The sequence below is a fragment of the Euprymna scolopes genome, chromosome 4 (assembly GCF_053919585.1).
Source record: "Euprymna scolopes isolate OS-2025 chromosome 4, ASM5391958v1, whole genome shotgun sequence".
Classification (NCBI taxonomy): domain Eukaryota; kingdom Metazoa; phylum Mollusca; class Cephalopoda; order Sepiida; family Sepiolidae; genus Euprymna; species Euprymna scolopes.
Window position 1 is genome coordinate 92,972,723 of NC_136485.1, and position 22,126 is coordinate 92,994,848.

General features: G+C 40.3%; 1 protein-coding gene across 1 annotated transcript in view; it reads right to left on the minus strand.

Moving 5' to 3' along the window:
• Window positions 1–22,126, minus strand: part of LOC145268858 (DNA ligase 3-like) — a 362,228-nt gene that overhangs the window by 36,685 nt on the left and 303,417 nt on the right. Inside the window, 2 exon segments of the mRNA XM_080124552.1 lie at window positions 6,801–7,034; window positions 21,486–21,850. Coding sequence (XP_079980678.1) covers window positions 6,801–7,034; window positions 21,486–21,850 — 599 coding nt within the window.

A 22,126-nucleotide genomic window follows, 5' to 3' on the forward strand; every position in this document is an offset into this window, starting at 1 on the left:
ACCCAATTATAAAAAAAAAAAAATTCAAAATCAATATTTAAATATTTGTAGGGGGAGGGGGGGGGGTCAGTTTCTAGTGAAGTTCCTGTTTACTTGCCTCCCCATGAGGACACAGTTAGACACAAGGTCAGTTTTTAATGTGGGGAAAATCCAACTCCCAAAATGGGACAATCTAGATAGCAACAAAAATGAAAAATGTCTCAGTCTTGAAGACAGAAAAGGCAAAGTATAGCATCAGAACAGATACTACACTGTGATCTTGGCCCAAAGTCTAGGTAGAGAAATAAAAAATGTATGTCACTCAGACAAGAAATGTAATTGAAAATAAAAAACAAATTCATCCAAGATTTGTGAACGATTGGTCAGCTTTAGCAAAAAGTGTTTTTTGATATTTAAATAGGTGAGCAAAATATTCTTACTTTTCCAAACGTCACATTTTCTGTTAGAGTGACGTCATTTGTTTTAAATAAAAACATAATCTTGTAAATTTTCACACTCCTCATTTTTGTAAGTTTACATATTTAAAAGTAATTTGATGTTCAAAATCTAAGGCATAACATTTTCAAAAGCCAATAATTATGAACCTCTAACCATAAATATGGGTGTCAAATGCCTTCTTAAAAAAAATTCCCTTAACCCTAACCTAGGTTCTAACCCTAAGTACAAGTGACCAGTCTCCTCCTAAGACCTTCTTTAGCCCTAACAATAACATTAAGTCTGAGTGGCAAGCTCCCTACTGAATTCAAGATGGCGCCCGACTCTCTCTTTAACACGGTAAGATATCCTCAACACGGCACAAGAAGCAACAGCCACACGATTCCCCAGCCAACTCAATCGTCACTCCCCACGTCTTTCCCCTCACCCGCTTTTATCGTCGTTCTAGGCCGGCTAAATTTGCATATTCCGAGAATTCGTGTGACTTTGCGAGACATCATACTTTACAAAAGACGGCGGTCGCCATCTTGGTCCTTCTTTTCTATTTTTGGTCGGTAACGCTGAGCTGGTCTCGAGGTAAGTCTTTTTCCCCTCATCCGTCTCTCCCACGTACCCACACAACACGCAAACACACGGGCGCTTATCTCCTGGATGCACGTTACACTCCCCCCTGATCTGATGATCACATAGAGAGCACTGGGGGGGTGGCCTTTTAGTGCGTGTGCTTCTGCGAAGAGGTACATTCACTGTTTCAGATTCGGACTCTGGATCTGGTTCCGCCTCATCAGATGAAGTATCGCTATCAGTCTCTGGAAGGGGCTCACTGAATCCGTGCATCGGCAGCTCATCGCTAGACGCTTCACTGCTTTCTTCTGTAGTTGTATGACGCACCTCGGTAGCTGGGCGAAGATCTCGCACATGTCGTGGGGTTCCATCGACCAAAACAGACTGCTGGCTAATCACTCCAGATATGTGTCCTCGCTTAAACTTGTCGGTGCACCGATTTCCTGGAGGCCGCACCCACACTGGATCTCCCACTTCATATCTGTTATATGTTCCCTTGTTGGTTGGCTGCGTAGTGTTGATTCCCTTCACTCCGACTCGGTACGTGTAAATAGCATTCGCAGGTGCGGTTGAAGGGGACGTCCCGTCCTTTGGCGTAATGTTGTACCAATATGTTGCTTCCGCAATAGTACATCGCTTCCTGGCAGCAATTCTCTTGATGCTGCGATGGCTTCTTTCAGCAATGCCATTTCCTGATGGCACATGCGCACATCGCAACCGTAGACGGACGCCCCACTCATCTAACAACTGCCGGACTTGCTGGCTACAAAACGCTGCATCATTGTCAGTCAGGAGCTCTTCCGGCGCACCTCGCTCAAAAAAAATGGATGATAGGTGGCGAACAACATTTGCTGAATCCTGTCTGGTCATCTGCCGCCACACCGCAAATCTCGTAGGCCCGCAATCAATGAGAGTTAGAAAGGGCTTGCCACTGTAATGGGTAATATCCATGGCCAGCCGCTGCCACACACTCTCAACTTCCAAGCGACCCTTCTGCCATCGCTCTGGTGCAGGATCAATAGACTGGCAAGCCTCACAATTTCTGACGATCTGTCTGACATCCATCTTGGTCACTGCTGGGTATGCACGCCTCACAAAATAAAGGGTCCTCTTGATACCCGGATGTCCGTTCTGTGCATGAATTTTTTGTATTTGACATGGGTCGATTGCAACTGCACAAGATCGAGCAGTAATCTCCATTCCCATCTTCGCGGCTTCATACCATTTGTGAGGTACACGGGTCAGTTGGTCAGCACGATTACAATGTGATGGCACCAGAGTGACGCTCAGTGATAGCCCATACTCAGATACCAGGTTTTTTAGCGTGTCTAGCCTTCTCCGTATTAACATTTCGCTTGCTGCCTTGGTACGGATTCGTGTCCGTCCTGAAAGTGTGTCAGACACCCAGTGGTAGACACAGAGAGAATCTGTGTACAAGGTCAACTTCTTAGACTGCCACTGCAGGGCCAGATTTACCCCCTTTACAACAGCGTCCAGCTCTGCCAGGTTGATATGCTGAGAATCTGTTACGGGCCGCAGCCAACACGCATCCTCGAACACGTTTCCTCCTTGCTCCAACGATACTCCCAACGCCAAAGAACTGGCATCAACCCACACACCTACGTTGTCTCCGTTAACACACCACCGCCCACAGGCAGGGTCCTTCTTGTTCACTCTCTCCAGTGTCTCTTTAATCATCAGAGTTAGTAGGACATCATCGGATATGTCATCCCAACCCATGGTTGTTAAATTTGCTCTGCGTTTAATCACACCAACAGCTGCGCGGAGCCAGCCACAGACCGGTAAGTGACCAACAAGTTTTCCACACCAAGAAAAAACGGTCCGCCTTGTAACGAGGTTGGGGATGCTTGGAATTTCACTGCCACGCCTCCATTGTAGGGTGCCATCCTCTTCATAAACATCCAATCCCAATACACCTGCTCCTTCCCTTAAACGTTCGGGATTCTTGCATTCCAGACCAAACTGAGCCAACTTTTCTTTGACACACGACGCAGACTGTACATCTTCATTGACGTATACGTCATCAATGTAAGCTGACGTTGAGTCCCTCATGGGCTTTTCTTGGGACAATACTGTGTTGACAATAGTCTTCATGATCTGTGGTGCCACATTTAGGCCGAAGCCAAGGCGTGTAAGGCAGTACCTCTGCCCCTGGAACCAAACTGTCTGGAACGGCCACAACGTCTCATCAACTCGCACCTGTAAATAGGCTTTTCGTAAATCCAATATTGAGACATTAGTGCCTTTCTGACGCCATTCCCTCAACTTACTGGCGCATACGTCAGCATCGGCAGTGTAGGCTTCAATATGCTTGTTAAGCTCCCTATAGTCCAGCACGGGCCGTACTTTCGACTTGTTATGCTGGACTACTGCCATCAAGGGTATTAGACCCTTCGGAGGCCCAAGCTTGTCCTCAGGGTAGGGGATTAACCAGCCATCTTGGATCCACGCCTTTAGTTCCCTTTCGTATTCTGCTCGGGCCTCACTGGGTATAGGGTACTCTGCAACCCCATTCTTGAGTTTAGTCGGTGCCATTCCCTCGGTCCACTTCCAAGATGCAATCCAGGCCCTCTTGCGCGAGTCGTAGTCCACTGTAAAATCCGGCCAATTGATATGGAGCGCTGCACACACTGGGGCCTCTAAGAATCGCACCTTTCCATCCCGATGAATTGCGACTCCCCCCAGCGCCTTGATGGCATCGTATCCGAGCAACAGGTCAAACCCCAGGAGATTTCCTTGGGTCACGAGCACATTGATCTTAGTGGCTGCACCGGTGTCCGTGTAGATCTTGACAGTTCCAGCTCCACAGCATGTCTGGGTCTCGCCTCCTATCGTGGTGACTTTGATCTTCCTCTTAGTCCAACTTGGACACAGCCTGGTGCTCACTATAGTATGCGAACAGCCTGAGTCGAGAAGTGCTGAGCAGGGTATCCTGTTTACGTAAACGGTTATTACTGGTTGCGCCTTGTTCAAATTTTGCTCGGGGAGCAGGGCGGCGCTGATGTCCTCTCCCCTGATACGTTTCCCGCACAGTTTTGGGCTAGATGCCCCAAACCGCCACACTTAAAACAGCGCACACGCCCCCTGTTGGTGCAATTCCTTGCAAAATGTCCGCGTCGGCCGCAGCGAAAACATTTCCCATTGCTTGCAGGGTTCTGATTCGGAATCTCCCGAGCGCCAATCTGGCCTGTCTGTGTCGCCATCACAACTGGTTCCCCCAGGTCCTCCTCATCTTTGATGATGGCTCGAGCACGTTCCATCAAGTGTTCCATGGTCGTTGTTGAAACGCTGGTTGAGGCTCTCAGTAGCTGCTTCACCCGAGTGGGAAGGCCCGCCACAAACGCGTACGCGAGCGTCCGCTCCGACACCCCTCCACCGAACAGAACTGCGAGTTTCTTTAACTCAGCGAAGAAAACGTCCACGCTTTCCTCCGGTAGAAGTTTTCGGGAAGCAAATTTTTCATAGGCCGTACAAGGATCCATGGCAAATGCCTTGTACAGCGCAGCTTTAATTGCGGTGACATCTCCCTTTTCGGCAGCACTGAGTTGCTGATATACACTCAAGGCACCCCCAGCCAATCTCAGGGGAATTACAGTGTGTACCCTTTTCACCTCACAAAGGTCGCACGTCAGCTCGACCCTTTCAACCCAGTCGACGATGGACGTGGACCCGTCAAACTCGGGTATGAGCTTTAAGTCAAATTTCGACTCGGTCATAGTCCTAGAGGCCAAATGGCCGAAATAGCTGGTAAGAAAAAAATGTAAGGAAAAATTCAAGATGGCGCCCGACTCTCTCTTTAACACGGTAAGATATCCTCAACACGGCACAAGAAGCAACAGCCACACGATTCCCCAGCCAACTCAATCGTCACTCCCCACGTCTTTCCCCTCACCCGCTTTTATCGTCATTCTAGGCCGGCTAAATTTGCATATTCCGAGAATTCGTGTGACTTTGCGAGACATCATACTTTACAAAAGACGGCGGTCGCCATCTTGGTCCTTCTTTTCTATTTTTGGTCGGTAACGCTGAGCTGGTCTCGAGGTAAGTCTTTTTCCCCTCATCCGTCTCTCCCACGTACCCACACAACACGCAAACACGCGGGCGCTTATCTCCTGGATGCACGTTACACAAAATTCCTTGGTAAGCTACATATAAGATCCACAAATAAAGAACAAAAAAAAATTCTTTCTTAAAAAAAGTGCATGATTTATCCCCTAATAAAATAAATTAGTCAACTGTCCTAAAATGGTCTCGAAATGGTGAATTATTTTACATTAAATTTATGTGAAACCAACCCCCACTCTAAATTCTAAAATTGTTTTGTTTTGGTTCTATCAACTCTTCAGGATGTTCACACATAATTTTCCTTAACTATCATTAACCCAAGTTAGAATGGCAACCTCCCCACCCTCTCATAATTGCACAATGACCCTCTTTAAACGACATATAATCATCTTTAGAAAAAAAAAAGTGCACAGGATTTATCTCCTATAGAAAAAATAATGGTTAACTGCCTTAAAATGCTGAAATGTCTCAAAAAGGGGAATTATTTTGCATTAAATTCTAAAATATTTGTTTATCTTTCAAGGTATTCACAAGTAATTGCCTACAAAGGTAAAATCACATATTTTGGAGAGGTGGTCAGTTGGGGGGGGGGGTAATATTAATCTACAATAATACCAAAGAAATATTGCATTATATATATATTTTTAAACAGTCCTAGATTTAGATTTCAGGTTCTTGTACATAAAATGTATTACAATTCAACTGAGTTCTCTAACTTCTTTACAAAGGTTTAGATGACAAAACAAAAATGTTTAATGTACAGTGCATTTGTGTCAGGAAGCCAAGATTCAGACAGCCTGATCTGGTAGACCAGCTTTGCAAAAATGGGAGCTAGTTCTGGTTGCAGTTTTTCTGAGTACTATGACTGGAATATTGTCAGGTGTAGTTGCTTTTCTGGCATCAAAGTTCTTGATAAGTTTGGTAAGATCACAGACAGAAATGTAAATGTCACTCAGATTATTTTCAGTCTTGGGAAGAAATTTGTGAGGTAGGTGGCCTTGATGACACAGGATTGAGTTTGATACAAAGTTCTTGGATGCTAAGAAAATCACCTCAGGTCCATTGATGATAGGAGATGCACATCTGTTCAGGGCCTTGCTTATTATTTATCAAATCACATGGGAAATAAGCCTTTGTTTTTCTACTTTGAACTTGATGGACTGAGCATACGATTCTCTTGCATTTTCTATAATCCTTTTGCACTGATTGCTGGCAATCCTAAAGTTTCAAAACACCTATTATGTTGAAAGCCATCGAAATAGTAGTTTCTGTGTGCAATCGCAGCAGCACAATTTATTCCTCTTTTTCCTTTCAATTAATTCAACCAATGTAAATAGAAAACAGAACATTTCACAAATATGAATTTCAAATCAATTTTTTTTTAATTATTTGATCTTTTTGCAACAAAAAGGAATTCAGTTTGGAACTTCATCAAATGTGTTTTTATCAAGAATTAAAACTTCTTCTATAAAGTGTTGATCTAGTATTAAATTAATAAAACTTCTTCAATGAGCATTGAGCACTAACTTGAGTTTTCGATAAATGCAAATTCTATTAAAAAATTTTCAAAATTATAAAATATGTTAGAAACGTTGAATTGCAACAATCAGTTTTACATGAATGCAAGAATATCAAATGAAAAATCTTTTTCAATGATACACAAATCAATGTTCTTGTTAAAGTAAAATGATTATGGCACTAAAATCAACACAAACCTTGTTTTCTTCCACATTAGGTTTCTTCACTTTGGCAGTTTGGATTTCTTTTGGAAGTTTTCTCTTTGTTGAATTCTTATCTGAAGAGATTTGTCCATTTTTAGATTCAGGTTTATTGGTTTCTATTTCTTCTTTCTTTGTTTCTTTTTCTTTAGTTAAGTCATCAGATACCAAAGATTTGGAAGTGACAAGACTAGGAAAATTAGAAACTTCTTTGGATAATTTATAAAGTTCCTGTAAAACAAATTTTATGAAGTAGAAGAGTAAATGCAATATTACATTCAAACAAAACAAATTCTAGAATAAAAAGTAAACTAAAATAATCATTACACAATATAGTTTCCGATACAATATATGATGAATTTAAAACAAGAAACTACTAGAAAACTACCACCATTTGTCCATGCATGGAGTATTGCTGCCACATCTGAGTTGGTACATTTACCGTTAGTCTTTCCCTCTTAGACAGGGCCAAAAAAAGAGTTTCCAACCTTATAAGTCCTGTACTATCACCAAGATCTAACCCTCATCCTATTGCCACAATTTTCATTCCTGTATCTCTATTTTAATGAAATGTACTCTGACAAAATTGTAGTACTTGCGCCCCCTCAACAAAAATAACCCCAACAAAAACAGCAAAATTCAACCCCTTCTACTTTAATAGTTTCTTTGCATCAATTACTAGGCTTTGGATTCTGTTCTGAACAATAGAATTTCTGCATGTTAGTATAGTTAGGGAAGCAAGAGCTTGCCTAACCATACTAACATGCAAAAATCTAAACATAATGTTAACAGACATCTTGCTGCTCAACTCCCTACTTAGAATATTCCTGCACATATGGTTCCAAATAGCAGCCTCTTACATCCAAATGACCTTGCGTGTCGGGTGAATAAGAGTTTTTTAAAAAATGTTTAATTAAAATTCTAGAATGACTTCTGATAACCTAAATACCATTAAACGTGTATAAATTTCATGCAAATTAATCAAAACAAGGGTCCAAATAAGGGGAAAATAATCGTCAAAATAAATTCTTTATTTTTATGTATACATTACTTCATAAGTTTGATTTTTATGTATACATTACTTCTTAAGTTTGAAAAAAAATATTTGAATACCATTATAATGTTGATGAATAAAAGTTATGTTCAAATCCATTTCATTTTTTAATTCAAATAATACCATATTTCAGATATTTTTCTCAGAATTTTGATAAGAATCAGAACTTGCTTGAAAGTATAGATTGCTCAAATAAAGAATCAGCCACAGCTGTTATACCAGTAAGTATAAATAGTAAATCCCTCCATATTAAATTAAATTTTTATGAATATATTTTACTTTGTTACTACATCAGAAATTGTAATGTAATTTTAACAATGCAAATCAAATAATTATATAAAAATGATAGCTTTTCAAATGCAAATTTTTTGCCACTGAAACAAGTTGATGTTTTTTATTTACTTGAGCTCATATTCCAAATGTCATTTTTATATTTTTTCTTTTAAAGCAGAAATTGTAACATTTAAATATATTTGTAATAATTTTCAATCAGCAATATATCTCCACACAAGCAATATTAATTTATTCACAATTTTTTTGTTGGAAATATACCAACGGTGGGGAGGGAGGTATATTCCAATCATTTTGATTGAATAGGCAAACACAATACAGTTTTGAGTTACTGCTAGTTTTAAGTTTAGTACCAAAAACAAATATGAAGCATGATTGAAGCTTAGCCACTGCCTTCAAGATGTAACATAATAAATCAGTTTATTTTTTTATTTATTTATTTTTTTTTTACTTAAACGGCACCACTTATCAAGGCCGATAGGCCACTCAAGGATAAGGGTTAAAGAGTGTAGAGTAGTCAAAAGGACAATATAGTAATCGATAGTAATGGAAGTTTGGTAAATTTGTTAACTTAAGTGGAACGGCTCATCAGAAATTTGTTCACGTTGGACTTGAAGACAACCATATTATAGAAAGCTGGAAAGCAGGAAAACGGAAGACAATTCCACAGGCGTGCAGTTCTAAGAAAGAAGCTTTGATCATGGAATCTATGTTTAGGTTTAGGTACAGATAAAGAGTGGGGAAAATTATTGATAATGTTTTCAGCTAGTCTAGTGTTTCTTGTGAAAGTTTGGCGAGGGGGGACCATAGATTGAAGCTCAGGTGAACACTTTCCATGAAAATAACGATAAAGCAGAGACAAACTCACAACATCTCTTCTGTGAGACAGAGGTTGCAGTGAAGAGAAAAGGACATCTCTGACCAGGCCACGAAGTCTATTTTGAACCCTATCAAGGCAGGACAAGTCTTTTCTAGCAGCTCCTGCCCATATGTGGCAACAGTACTCCATCCTTGGACGTATCTGGCTCTTATATAGATAGAGAATTGCATCAGCAGTGAGATATCTACTGGAACGATAGAAGGATCCGACCATTTTTCCAGCGGCCTTGGCAACAGATTTGATGTACGTATTCCTTTTAAGATCAGGAGTAAAGGTCAAGCCCAGAAGCCTGTCAAAACTTGAGGCCTCCCCAAGACGAGAGCCATTCATTTTAATTGATGCCAGATGGGGATCAGAACGTTGATGATGTAAAGATAGAAGCTTGGTTTTAGATGCATTAAAAGTAACCAGCCACTCCTTTCCCCATTGTACAACGTGATCAAGATCAGAGGAGAGAGAATCGGAGAGAACTTGGTCGTTTACTGTCTTAGATGTGCTACCATAGATGGTAGTGTCATCAGCAAAAATGTCTACGAATGATGTAAGGATGTGATTTGGAAGATCATTAATATAGATCAGGAAAAGAGTTGGGCCCAGGATGGACCCCTGAGGGACTCCAGCATTTATACTGTGAGCTTCTGATTTTTGCCCATCAACTACTACTCTTATGAACCTATCAGAAAGAATTGATTTAATAATTGAGAAGACATTTCCAGCAATACCATAGCTGGAGATCTTGTGAAGTAAACCTTTATGCCATACCCTATCAAAGGCCTTTGATATGTCAAGAGCAATTGCCCTAGAGAGGTTGCCTCTGTCGAGAGATTCGCTAATCCTATGAGATATAACTGTAAGCACATCTGCTGTAGATCTAGCAGAACGGAAACCATATTATGTGTCACTAAGAAGGTCATTTTTGCTGAGATGGTTGATTACTACTCTATTTAACACAGATTCCAGCAACTTACTCATGACGCACAGGAGACTTGTACTGAGAGGGGGATGAACGATCACCTGAATTCTTAAATGCAGGGCATACTGATGGGATTTTCCATGGTGATGGGAAGCAATTCTGCTAAGACAACGCTTAAACAGTTTTGTAAGTATGGGTGCTAGTTCTGGTTGAAGTTTTTTGAGTACTATAATTGGAATATCATCAGGGCCGGTTGCTTTACTGGAATCAAGGTTTTTGATTAGCTTGGCAACATCACATACAGATATTTGTATATCACATAGTGTGTTTTCTGATACAGGAGGAAATATTGGGGGTTGGCGGCCTTGGCTGCAAAGTTCTTGGCAAAGAGTTTGGCTTTGTCTGATGCTGATGAGATTAACTCAGGTCCATTGATGATAGTTGGGATGGAGCACACGCTTCTATTCAAGATTCTGTTTGCAATTTGCCAAAACTGGTGGGAACCAAGCCGCTGCTCAGCTACTTTGGACTTGACGGACTAAGGATATAACTCTCTTGCGTTCTTTATTACTTTCTTACAATGGTTGCTGGCAGTCCTGAAAGCGGCTTTAGTTTCCATACATCTATTACGTTGGAAGCAGTCGAAAAAGTGATTTCTGTGCGCAATAGCAGCAGCACATTCTGGAGAAAACCATGGCTGGCTGTTAGGTTTTTGCTGGAACTTTTTTGAGGGTATGAAATTGTCTATACCTACAATTAACCATTCTGTCAGGTCTGATACTATAGACGACACATCCTTTTTAAACATGGAACGCAGAGGAAGATCCGATATAAATGTACGGAAACTATCCCAGTCAGCCATAGTGTATCGATATACTGTACGATGGAGAGGTACGTCTGAGGACTTATTACATTTCATTTTTATCTTAATTGATACAACTGAGTGGTTGGAAGATCCAAGAGGAGACAGAACGGAAACTGAACATAGTTCCGGGCAAGTTGAGAGAAAAAGGTCTAGAAGTCTTGCATACTGGCCGTCATTGTCGGGCACACGGGTGGGTTCATGAACAATCTGAGTGAGGTCATAAGCAATGGAGAAATCATGACAGAATCTCCCCTCATCATTGGTCTTGTTTGAGTGGGGCAACCATTCCACATTGTGAACATTGAAGTCTCCACATACGTGAATGTTAGCTGAAGGATATGCTAATAGAACTTGGTCAATTTTCTCAGATATGCTTTTAAAAATAGTAACTCCGTTGTTATGGGGGCGATAGAGAGTAAATATAAATGCCGTAGTGTGAGCTAGTGCTACTCGGAAGCACATATAGGGCAAGTTAGGATCTTCTCTGGAGATGTCCCTACCACATGGAAAGCCATCTTTTATATAGGCACATATTCCATGCCCATGGCGATCTTGGGGGTCAGTTTTGGAAGTTAGGTTGGAGTATCCTTTAATTACGAACTCATTTAGGGAAATAGTCTGTTCAATTCCAGTTTCACTTAAAAAGAAAAGGTCTGGTTTAGTCTCCTGTAATTGGGCTTCAACCTCTGGAAGGTTAGAACGTAGACCCCTGATGTTGGAGAAGGAGACATGGTAGTGGGGGTCTACGTTGGAAGTTTCAGATCCGGGTTTAATCGTGTATTTTTTATTGAAACTTGTCATGATGGAATTTTGGAGTTTGTGGACTAGGTCGTCAGACTTGCTTAGAGCAGGACAGAGAGGGGAAGCAAAGAGAGAAAAGTAACGAAGAATTTTTTTTTTTTTTTTTTTTACTTCAAAGTAAATCTTTGCATTCAGCTAACATATTTTTGATTTTATTTAAGCTTCAATCATGCTTATTTTACATATTCGTTTTCGATATTACATTTAAAACTAGCAGTGACTCAAAACTATACTGTTCATCCCATGGCCTACTAATATGCATATATTAGTAGGCCATGTTCATCCCCATTTCAACTTGTGTGATGTCTTTCGGCGGTCAGAGCCCTCCAAGGTCACTGCAGCAAGCGGCCTCCAGTTGGGACGGTATAGGCGGCGTCGAATCAATAGACCGCTGCACCGTTTCACTGTCTCTCTTTACACAGACAAGCATGTGGCGTAAACTATTGGATTCACTGCGTCTCATAGCGGTATAACCGGGGATCTGAGGTTCGTCTGGTACAGACTTCAGCCAGGTATCCAGCGCCGACTTGAACGATTCTGTTTTGCAGTTCGTGATCTCTCTGATGTTACGTGGTAGACAATTGAAGAGCGTAGGACCCCGGGAATTTAAACTCGATTCCCTGTGTAACGGGAACGGTGTCCCGGGCCTGCGTCGTCTAGTGGTGGACCCCTCCAGTGTGACCAGACTCGTACTGGTCCCTGGAAAACATACCTCCGCTGCTCAAGGCACGTTAAACGTGCATGACCCCAAGTCCGTGTGGCAACATTGTCCTCTTCGGCCGTCACTCTGGTTTTATGTCTGTGTCTTCGTCGTCTGGCGTCAGGGCATACCTAAAATAAACTGCATCTTCACTTATGCCGGCAATCGAAAAACAAAGAAAAAACTCTGAGGTCATTTTCGTTTAAACCAAATAAAATAATTATTTGCAATCATTCTACATTTGTTTAAAGTCATGTTTTCGTTATCCGCGCTTCGTGATGCAGGTTGTATACTTGAGATTTCAGGTTAATTCTCTAGCTAAGAACAAGATCTTTTTAAGTTAGTCCTTACTGAGATTTCTGCCCCTGCCTCTCACCCCAGGCGGGGCGAGAGCCGATGTGTACGCTTCGCTCGCTAGCCAAAGACTCCAAAACCCTTCTATATCTTTTTCGAGTAGGCGATTGTTGTTTATATCAAAAGCATCTTCCTTCCTTTTCTCCATTATCTTCTATTCCCCCCTCTTTCTTCTCTTGTGAATTTCTTTTTCTATCCCTCTATTTTCTTATTTCTCTATTGTTTTGTGAACATATCTGTCAAACTAGCTTGGTGGTCTCTGAGTTAAAACACCACGGGTCCCCGACTCCAAGCAGACATTTTGGAACCCAATTCTCGAGACTGTCCGAATCAATTACGTTAGTTAAAACTCATTCTCACCAGATCCAACTAGAAAAATAATCTCCTTTTTTTCCGCCATTAAAACAGATATCATGTCTCCCGAACATATCATAAACGCCTGTCTTAATCTTTGACACAGTATCAGCACGCCCCCCCCCCCCGGCCATAAGCATTCTTATCTTCACCTAGCTGAACGGGACACCCGGCATCGTCCGGTGTCCCGTCACATCCGCCCTCCCCTTACACCTGTCAATTAGCCATAATTGGCATGTACGCGACCTGCATCAGAAGCCGGATCCGAAACTAGTAATTCTACAGTCTAGGTCAATTAACAGCAACTAACAAAAATTGTCCATTCGGCATGCAAAAATGTTCCTGTATCAATGGTCCGGTTGGTATGCAAAAATGTTCCACTCTAATGGTTCTGCTTATCCCGGTGTATGAGATTGTATACATGCATATATTTTTTTCGATTGTTAAACTCTCATTTTTTTTTTCTCTACTAGTCCTTTTAAGGTGACTAACCCATGTACATGCAAAACAGTTTCTCTTTTCTTTTCATTTTTTTTTCAATATTCGGTCCTTCTCTATGCCTTAATCTATGTGCATGCAACTGAGGAAAGATAGCCATGCTCAGTTCACTATCAAAAGAGGGCTCATACACCCTTTAACTACTTGCTCATTTTCTCTCTCATACATCATAAAATAATCAGAAAAATATTTGCACTTTTGATATTTGTTTTTTTTTTCCATTCTTTTTTTTTTCTTTTTTTTTGTTAATAATGGCTTAGGGATTGACTGTGCTGCAACCTTGGGTTGTGTCGATAGTTGCAGCCCATGCACCCTATCCAGGTTTTGGTGGAGGGCACTCATTGGTATCCCTGCCCCGCCCAGGCGCGCTGCCGTCAGTGGTTTACGGTCACCTGATTTCTCCCTACACTTAACATTGGGGAGGTCTCTTCATCATTGACCCCCCTCACACCCTTATCCAGCTATCTGCAAATTAAAAAAAAACACTCTCCAGATTTTCTTTTCTCACACCTCATTGAACAAATCCTATCCACATATCCATTTTTTATTTTTTCTTCTTCTTTTTTTCTTTTTTTTTCTGACACTCCCCTTCCTTTCCCAATCTAGTCCGTCCTCAACTAAACTGTTTCTTTTTTTTCTTTTTTTCCCAGAATTTCCCAAATACAATACAATACAGAATTCCCAATACAATTAATTCTTTCTCCTACGAGATCAACAAAAGTTTCCAGGCACACCAACCAGATACACACACACACAAGTACATTTCTAGTGCATCGATCCAACCGACGGCAACAAAATCTTTCATCTCAATTTCTTCACCATGGTCCCAAATATAAAACAACATAGGCGTGCCAGCTGGGGAGGGTGCATATCGTTTCTCCTAAGTACCCCGGTGCAAGGAGACTAAGTTTCCTCCACAGCTAATACGTTTTCCAAACCATACTTACACAACGTTACACTTTCCTGTACAGCTTTCATTAAACTCTACGATACCCAAGCTTTTTTTTTTATTACCTTCACTTGTCCCATAGGCATTCTCTCACTCGGAACAAGGTACAGCATCTGCCCTAACGCCACACCCAACATGCACTATTCTCATCCAGTGAAGGAGAGATCCTCCCCGACCGAGGCAATCCTGCCCTTCAGTCCCATAATTTGTCCCAGCAGCGCCATTTTGGTCAGAGACCAAGTGCAACAACTGTTTCAACGCTACACTAACAATATTCAATCCCCGTCCCGTGTAGGAGAAATCCTTCTCGACTGAGCATTTCTAAATTTCTCTTTTCCAAAACAGAACAATATCAGCACCGTTAGTTTCTTTAAGATATTCTACTCGACAGTTTAAATGATTTAACACTACCATCAATTAGATTATTACTTCTCTCACTCTCACTGGTAACAACAAACGTTTCTAGGCATCCTGTACTCACCCAGCCGTCAGCGAACAATAACTCCATGCCCCCTTTGTGAAGCATTTTCTTTTCCGCCAGGCTCCTGGTCGGCTGGTATACTGCTTCGAATACCAGGGAGGGTACTCAGCCTCGCCCTCCAACGAGGCAGAAAAATAAAATAAAATTGACGGAGTAATTACCTTCTCCTAGTATAACACACCTGACAATCACAGGTCCTTTTTCGTGTCCCATCACTGGACTTACGCCGTCTTATGCGACCAGTATATTTTCCAATAATCTCACAATATGTTTTCTCGTGTTACCATACCTGACAATCACAGGTCCCCTTTTTTTTTCATCACTGGACTTACGCCATCCCACGCGACCAGCACACTTTCCAACAACCTCACAATATGTTTTCTCGTGCCACATCCTTTGATAATTTTGCAAACCGTGCACTGGGTTTACGTCTTCCAACCACCCGTTCCCTTCGGTACTAAAATGTCTTAAAGCCCATTTTTTATTTCGTAGGAGCAATGGAGTTCGCCGCCGAGCGACCAATAGAAACCCTTAAACACAGGACATCCCTCAATCATTAAGTTGTTTTTTTTTTTTCTTCTTAACTACAATAATTATTATTATTATTTTTTTTTCTTTCTTCCTCCCTTTTATTTCTTTATTTATTTATCTATCTAGGTAACCACACATATACACCTGTACACGCGTATACACACGCACACGCCTGCACATACCTACATACTTGGATCAAATCTACTCCTATTCGGCAGTTTAAACACTTAAAACTAAATTTCAATAATGGAATTAATTGTCAAGAAAGACAAGTTTCGTTTTTTTTTTTTTCTTTTTATAATTTTTTTTTCTTTCTCTTTCTTTTCTTTAGTTTTAATAAAATTCTCCCACCCACCGTCTATTTAACGGTCTAAATGTCTCACAACTAATCGGTAAATCATTACTTCTTCTTTAAATTTCTTACGATAGCTACTATTCGTTACAAAATTAGAATGGCATCGGTGTACTGCCGGTTTCTCTCTCTCTCTCTCTCTTATATCAGTGACAACATATGCGCGACTGTTCTTAATGCCCCAATACAACAACGTATCAACCCGTTTAAACAAATACATATTTCATTTTCACTTTTTTCTTTGGGGGTGACAAAAAAAATCAACAATACTTTGCAATATTAAGAAAAAAAAATCTTTACAGAATACGTAACCAACGAAAAGCACCCTGACAACAGCGCCTAAAAAAAAATCTGAGCGAAGCAAATAGGAACCAATAAAAATCTGCCCCTACCTTTCTCGTCTGCTTCCTTTCTTTTCATATCTCCACTTCCCTGTCTCGCTGCACATTTTTTTTCTGCATTCTGACGGCTATTTATGCCCTCAAAGTTCAATTTCACTCTTTCTTTTCCCTTCGGTACGTTCAATGTCAGTCTTTCTTTTCTCTTCGATAAGTTTTCTTTTCAATCGTTCTTTTTCTCCTATTTTTTTTCCCCTTTTTTTTTTTTCTTAACATTTTTCTGTGCTATTTTCCATTTCCTTTATATATATTTTTTTTTCCAAGAGAACTGAGTTCCAAACGCTTCAACATGTGTTCGTGGTAACTCGTTCGTCCCATCCCAGATGTGATCGTCCTAAGTCATCGGCACCACGTTGTAACGGGAACGGTGTCCCGGGCCTACGTCGTCTAGTGGTGGACCCCTCCAGTGTGACCAGACTCGTACTGGTCCCTGGAAAACATACCTCCGCTGCTCAAGGCACGTTAAACGTGCATGACCCCAAATCCGTGTGGCAACATTGTCCTCTTCGGCCGTCACTCTGGTTTTATGTCTGTGTCTTCGTCGTCTGGCGTCAGGGCATACCTAAAATAAACTGCACCTGAGCCGTCGGATCCAGTTGTCCCTGGCACTGGTTAGGGGTGGTACCACACACCTTCTGCAACGTTTTGAGATATGGTGCTGTATACCAGCGTTGGGCACCTGGTTCTCCATCATACGCCAGGTATAGATGATTGAATATCTTTCTTGCCTGCGTTGAATCGATTTGATATTCAACGTATCCAGCAGTTGCCAATAATTCAATTGACTATAACCAGTTATCTTTCTTAGAAACGACTTCTGGATGGCCTCTAATGCTTGAATATGACCTTTTCTGTCCGGAGTCCACAGCTGACAACAGTAATCAATGTGCGGCAACACCAGCGACTTCCAGAGTGTCAGCATTAGGTTTTTTTGTCTCGTTTTGAAAGTGCGTAGAATCCAACTGGAAAGGCTCCATGCAGTTGAACAAACTTTGTCGATCTGGGAGGTGAATGTACCATCAGAATCCAACATTACTCCCAGATCGCGCACAGTATCTTTGGTTTTAATTAGCTTCCCGTCTTGGGTCGAGTACTTAGATGCTTCTCTCAGGTCCTTCTACCGTATTTGATACACTCGAATTTGCCGGAGTTAAACTGCATATTGTTGTCATCCGCCCATTGGTAGATAGCGTCTAGATCATCTTGGAGAGCTTGTACATCAGAAGAATCTTTTATTTTCCTGCCAATCCTGGTGTCGTCGGCAAAACTTGAGACGAAAGACAATTTGACTTTTTCGTCTATGTCGCCGATTAGTACAAGGAACAGCAGCGGACCAAGTACTGAACCTTGGGGAACGCCAGATAGCACTTTGGTCGAGGGAGATGCAAAGCCATTTACTACAACTGTCTGGTAGCGATCTGTTAGGAATGATTTAATCCATAGGATCGATTTACCTCCAATTCCAAGATGTTGGAGCTTTTCGATGGTTACTGTAAAGTCCACTTTGTCGAACGCCTTTGCAAAATCTAGGTATATCACGTCGACATTACATTCATTGTCTATAGTATTAATGATCCTATCATGATGGATTAGAAGCTGACTTAAGCAGGATCTTCCGGTTCTGAATCCATGCTGCCCTGGATTGAACAGACTGTGGTTGTTGAGGAATTCCACCAAGTACTTTCGAAGGACCTTTTCAAATACTTTTGTAATGTGGGATGTTAGTGCCACTGGTCGATATTGCTTGGGGAGAGATCGACCGTCACCTTTGTATATTAGGATAATCTTAGCGCACTTAGAGTCAGCTGGGACTATCCCTTTGTCCAGTGATGCCCTCCATAATATGAATAGTGGCTTAGCCAGCTGCTTTTTACATTCCTTAAGGAGTAGCGCTGGGAAACGGTCGGGACCTGCCGCAGAGTTGGCTCTGAGTTCATCTATCGCGTCAGTCAGGTCTCTTTGTGTAAACGTAACATCAGTAAGCATTGGTTTAGTGTCGTCATCTGGTTCAGGTTCAGGTTTTGACGGTATTGGTCTAATGGGCTTACTGAAAACCGATTCGTATTGATCAGCAAGTAAACTGGCCATTTCAGCACTATTAGCGGTTAATTGCCCGGCATGATTAATGAGAGGACCTATCGCTGACTTAATACTTGAGAATTTCTTGGCATAATTGTAGAAATATTTAGGGTTGCGCTTTATAGCACCAACAGCTCTGTACTCGTCATTTTCGCGTGATTTTTGAAGAGAACTAATCAGTTTCTTTTCAATTTCAACTAATTCGCTAAGAATTCGCGTTGTTTTTTCATGCGATTTGGACTTTTGCAACTGTTGCATTTTTCTACTTCTTTTACGCATGAGGTTCTTCCAATCCCTTGGTATGAGTTTACTGACCGGAACGTTTATGAATTTTTTCTTATAAGGAACATGTTCTCGTGTGGTCTCGTAACAAAGATTTCCAATACGATTCAACATTTCATCCGGTTCAAGGTGTGAAAGCTCATTTGCCCAGTCTACTTCCGATAACCGAGCTCGAATGTTGTCCCATTTGATGGCGTCATTGAAAAAATTTAGAGATGCCAGGTTGCCTGGTTTAGATACGTTATCGCATTCGGTATCCGGCCGCTGGCATTCAATACTTGAGCTGCAGGTCACCATGAAATGATCTGACAATATTGTCGGCGTACTGGTATAACTGTGCAGCAAGGAATCATTATTGGTAAACACCAGGTCTAGGGTATTACCTCCTCCGTGAGTGGGCAAGTTGATATACTGGCTAAGAAAGAATTCATCAGTTAGACTTTTCAGTTGCTGCAGCATCAACCGTTCATCTGGCGGTGCACCAGGTCCCGGTGCACCTGTGGGCCAGGTAGCATGTGGTAAATTAAAATCCCCACATAGTGTGATGTTAGGAGTTGGTGTATCCAGGTTTCTCATCACTCTTCTAAGTTCGGCAATAGCCTTACCAAACTCTACTGATGTCGATCTGTGACCACCCATTATATCGTCGGGTTGACGGTAGATGACTACGATCACCAGATTTGGATTTTTTAGTTGAACACCAACCATTTCGATGACACCCAATGAGTATTTAATAATGGGTGACTCAGCAGTAGCGGCCAGATCGTTCCGCATGTACAACATAGCGCCTCCACTATTCCTTCCTCGTTTACTTTTACGGGGACGGTTACGGTCGCTTTGAAAGGGTTCGTATCCCTTAATGTGTATCTCAGCATCTTTCTCTTCCATGTTTCAGTTATGGCTGCAAAGAGTTCGTTATTTGCATTCAAATAATCGCTGAGCATTGGCACTTTGGTTTGGTTTGTACGTGGATATAGTCCATGAATATTTACAACGGTAAAATTTGACAATGGAGAGTTTACCGCCTCATTGGGATCATCTGCTGGTGGTGGATATAACTCGTCAGCATTGTCATATTGGGCTGCTGGTCTTGACTTGGTCCCGGTGTCGCTGATGCTTGTGGTTGGTTGGGAAACGGATGGTGGTACATCCCCATGGCCCATGGTGGCATCATTTGTAGCGGTGGCGGCTGAACCAGTGTGACGCTCCTCAGCCTGGCTTCTACTGTGTCTAGAAGATCTTGTCTCCACTTCTGCAGTATCTCTAAAAAATGGCCGGTCTCATTGGGTTGCGTATCATTTACAGCCGTGTCATTTTTTTTCTGATTTTCTACATGTTCCTTTGGTGGATATAATGACATATCGTCTAACGTATCGTCTTTACCTCGACGATTGGAATCCCCCACCAACATCTTTGATATATGTCCAACAAAAAAAATTGTGGGTGGATAAAAGAGCATCCCAGACATAGGGTTACACAGTTATAGAATGAGGAAGTTTGGCAATGAAAACTTTAGTGACTACAGCCACATATCTGTTGGCAAAGACAATAATAGAAAGAGCAATCTATAAAGTTAAGATGGAGGCTGATCATGCTAGGTTTCCACATTAACTAAAAAACTAATTCTTCTTTGAAAGCGAGAATATCAAGACAATTATCTCATGTTTCCTTGGTGTTTTATTGAAACATGCTCATTAACATGTATAATTAATATGAAATGCTAAATGCTAAAAAATGTATGTGCTGCACTGCTAATGAAAATATTTAATTATCAAATTAGAAAGATGTAAGTGTTTGTACAAATTTTCAATATCCATTTTCAAAGTTTTTCAAGGCCTTCTCCAGACAAAATTCAAGTTTTCAAAATAAAATTTGATATAATAAACCAAAAAAGTTAATAATTGACAACAGGAAAATTCGTTTTCATTTACATACAAAACAATATGCCTGTCGACAATCATATTTACAATCTATTTGGCCAACCAAGCATGATTAAATGTTGTTATTTCTCCCAGTGTAGGTTGGTTTATGCTGTGTTCATTTTACTTTAAAATTTTCAATTTCCGGTATTGTGGATACAAGAGTTATGTTCCTTTATTATGAAACTACCCGATGTCATTATATGGAAAGCATCAGATAGTTTTGTGATAAAAGGATGTCACTCTTGTATCCACAATAATACAATGTAATTTCAGAACAATGTATTTCAATTTTATTCTCAATATTTAAAAAATAGTTTAATGGTATTTTTATTAAACTTAAAACATAATTTAATCATATTTATTGATTTTATTTTTAATATTATAACACAAATTTTTACTTAGTATAAAGAATATTATTTAAGGCCTTTCTAAAACATTCTACATATTACCTTGAAAAATCCTTGAAAATAATAGAAATAAGGCCTTTTCAAGGTAAAAGTCAAAATTCAAAGACTTTTACAGCTTGTGCGAATCTTGGATATAAAAAAATATTTTTCAAAAAATTACACTACTTGAATTAAATAAAATGTTTCTTTTATAGAATTTGTTAAGCTGTTGTTCAATCAATCTTTTATAGGAACTTTTAAAATCTTGAAGATTATTTTAAAATATTTTATTGCCAATGAAATTATACTTTTTTCTTTAACTCTGGAATATTCAAACAAGAATTAAAAGTACTGTTACACTTTAATCAGAGGAAAATTGAAAATCTATCCTGAAAATTTGCAAGCATTGAACGCAATGTAAATGGTAACTAAAATAAAATTTGAGTTCTTGTTTTCAATGAATCACGTTTTCCTTTCAGTTAAATCATTAAGTGATTCCAGTTTCCTGTTTAAATGATCTCAGCATGATGCAGCAATTAAAATTATATTTCTATTGTTATATTTTACTGATGAATAAACACTATAAACTTACTCTTAATCGTCGTAAATTTGTTGCGTCTTTCCAGGATTTATCATCACGGATTTTTGTAAGTCGTGGGAATCGTATCGAAATGCCATCAGCTGTATGAATTTCTGCCTTACTGAATTCTGCTCCTGTTATTTCCCAGACAGGAGCCTTTTGAGGATCAGCAACAATAAAATCTGGAACAACATGTTTCTTGATATTTAACCAGGAGGGCACTTTACTCATGTCTTTGTTTATCTTAACCATATCAAGTTCAGTTTGTAAACGATCAAGAGTTTTGTCATCAAAACCATTACCAACTTTGCTTACTGTACACCATTTTTGTGTCATCGGATCATATACACCAGTCAAAAACACAGACATTAAACCACCTGGGAGGAAAAACAAAAAAAAAAAGGTTTGCTTAAAAACATTAAAAGTGAATTTTGTTTTTTTGTAAATATGAATTACCGTGTGTCAAATTACATCGAAAAAAAGTTTAAAAAAACAAAAAAAAGGAATTAGAATTATATATTAAAGATTGCCATATACTTGCCAAAAATTATTTGTGTCCAAGACACGAATAATTTTTGGCAAATATATAAAAACTTGAAACCCCTTATTTTTATTAATATTTCCTGCATTGGCAGGTTGTACAAGTAGAACAA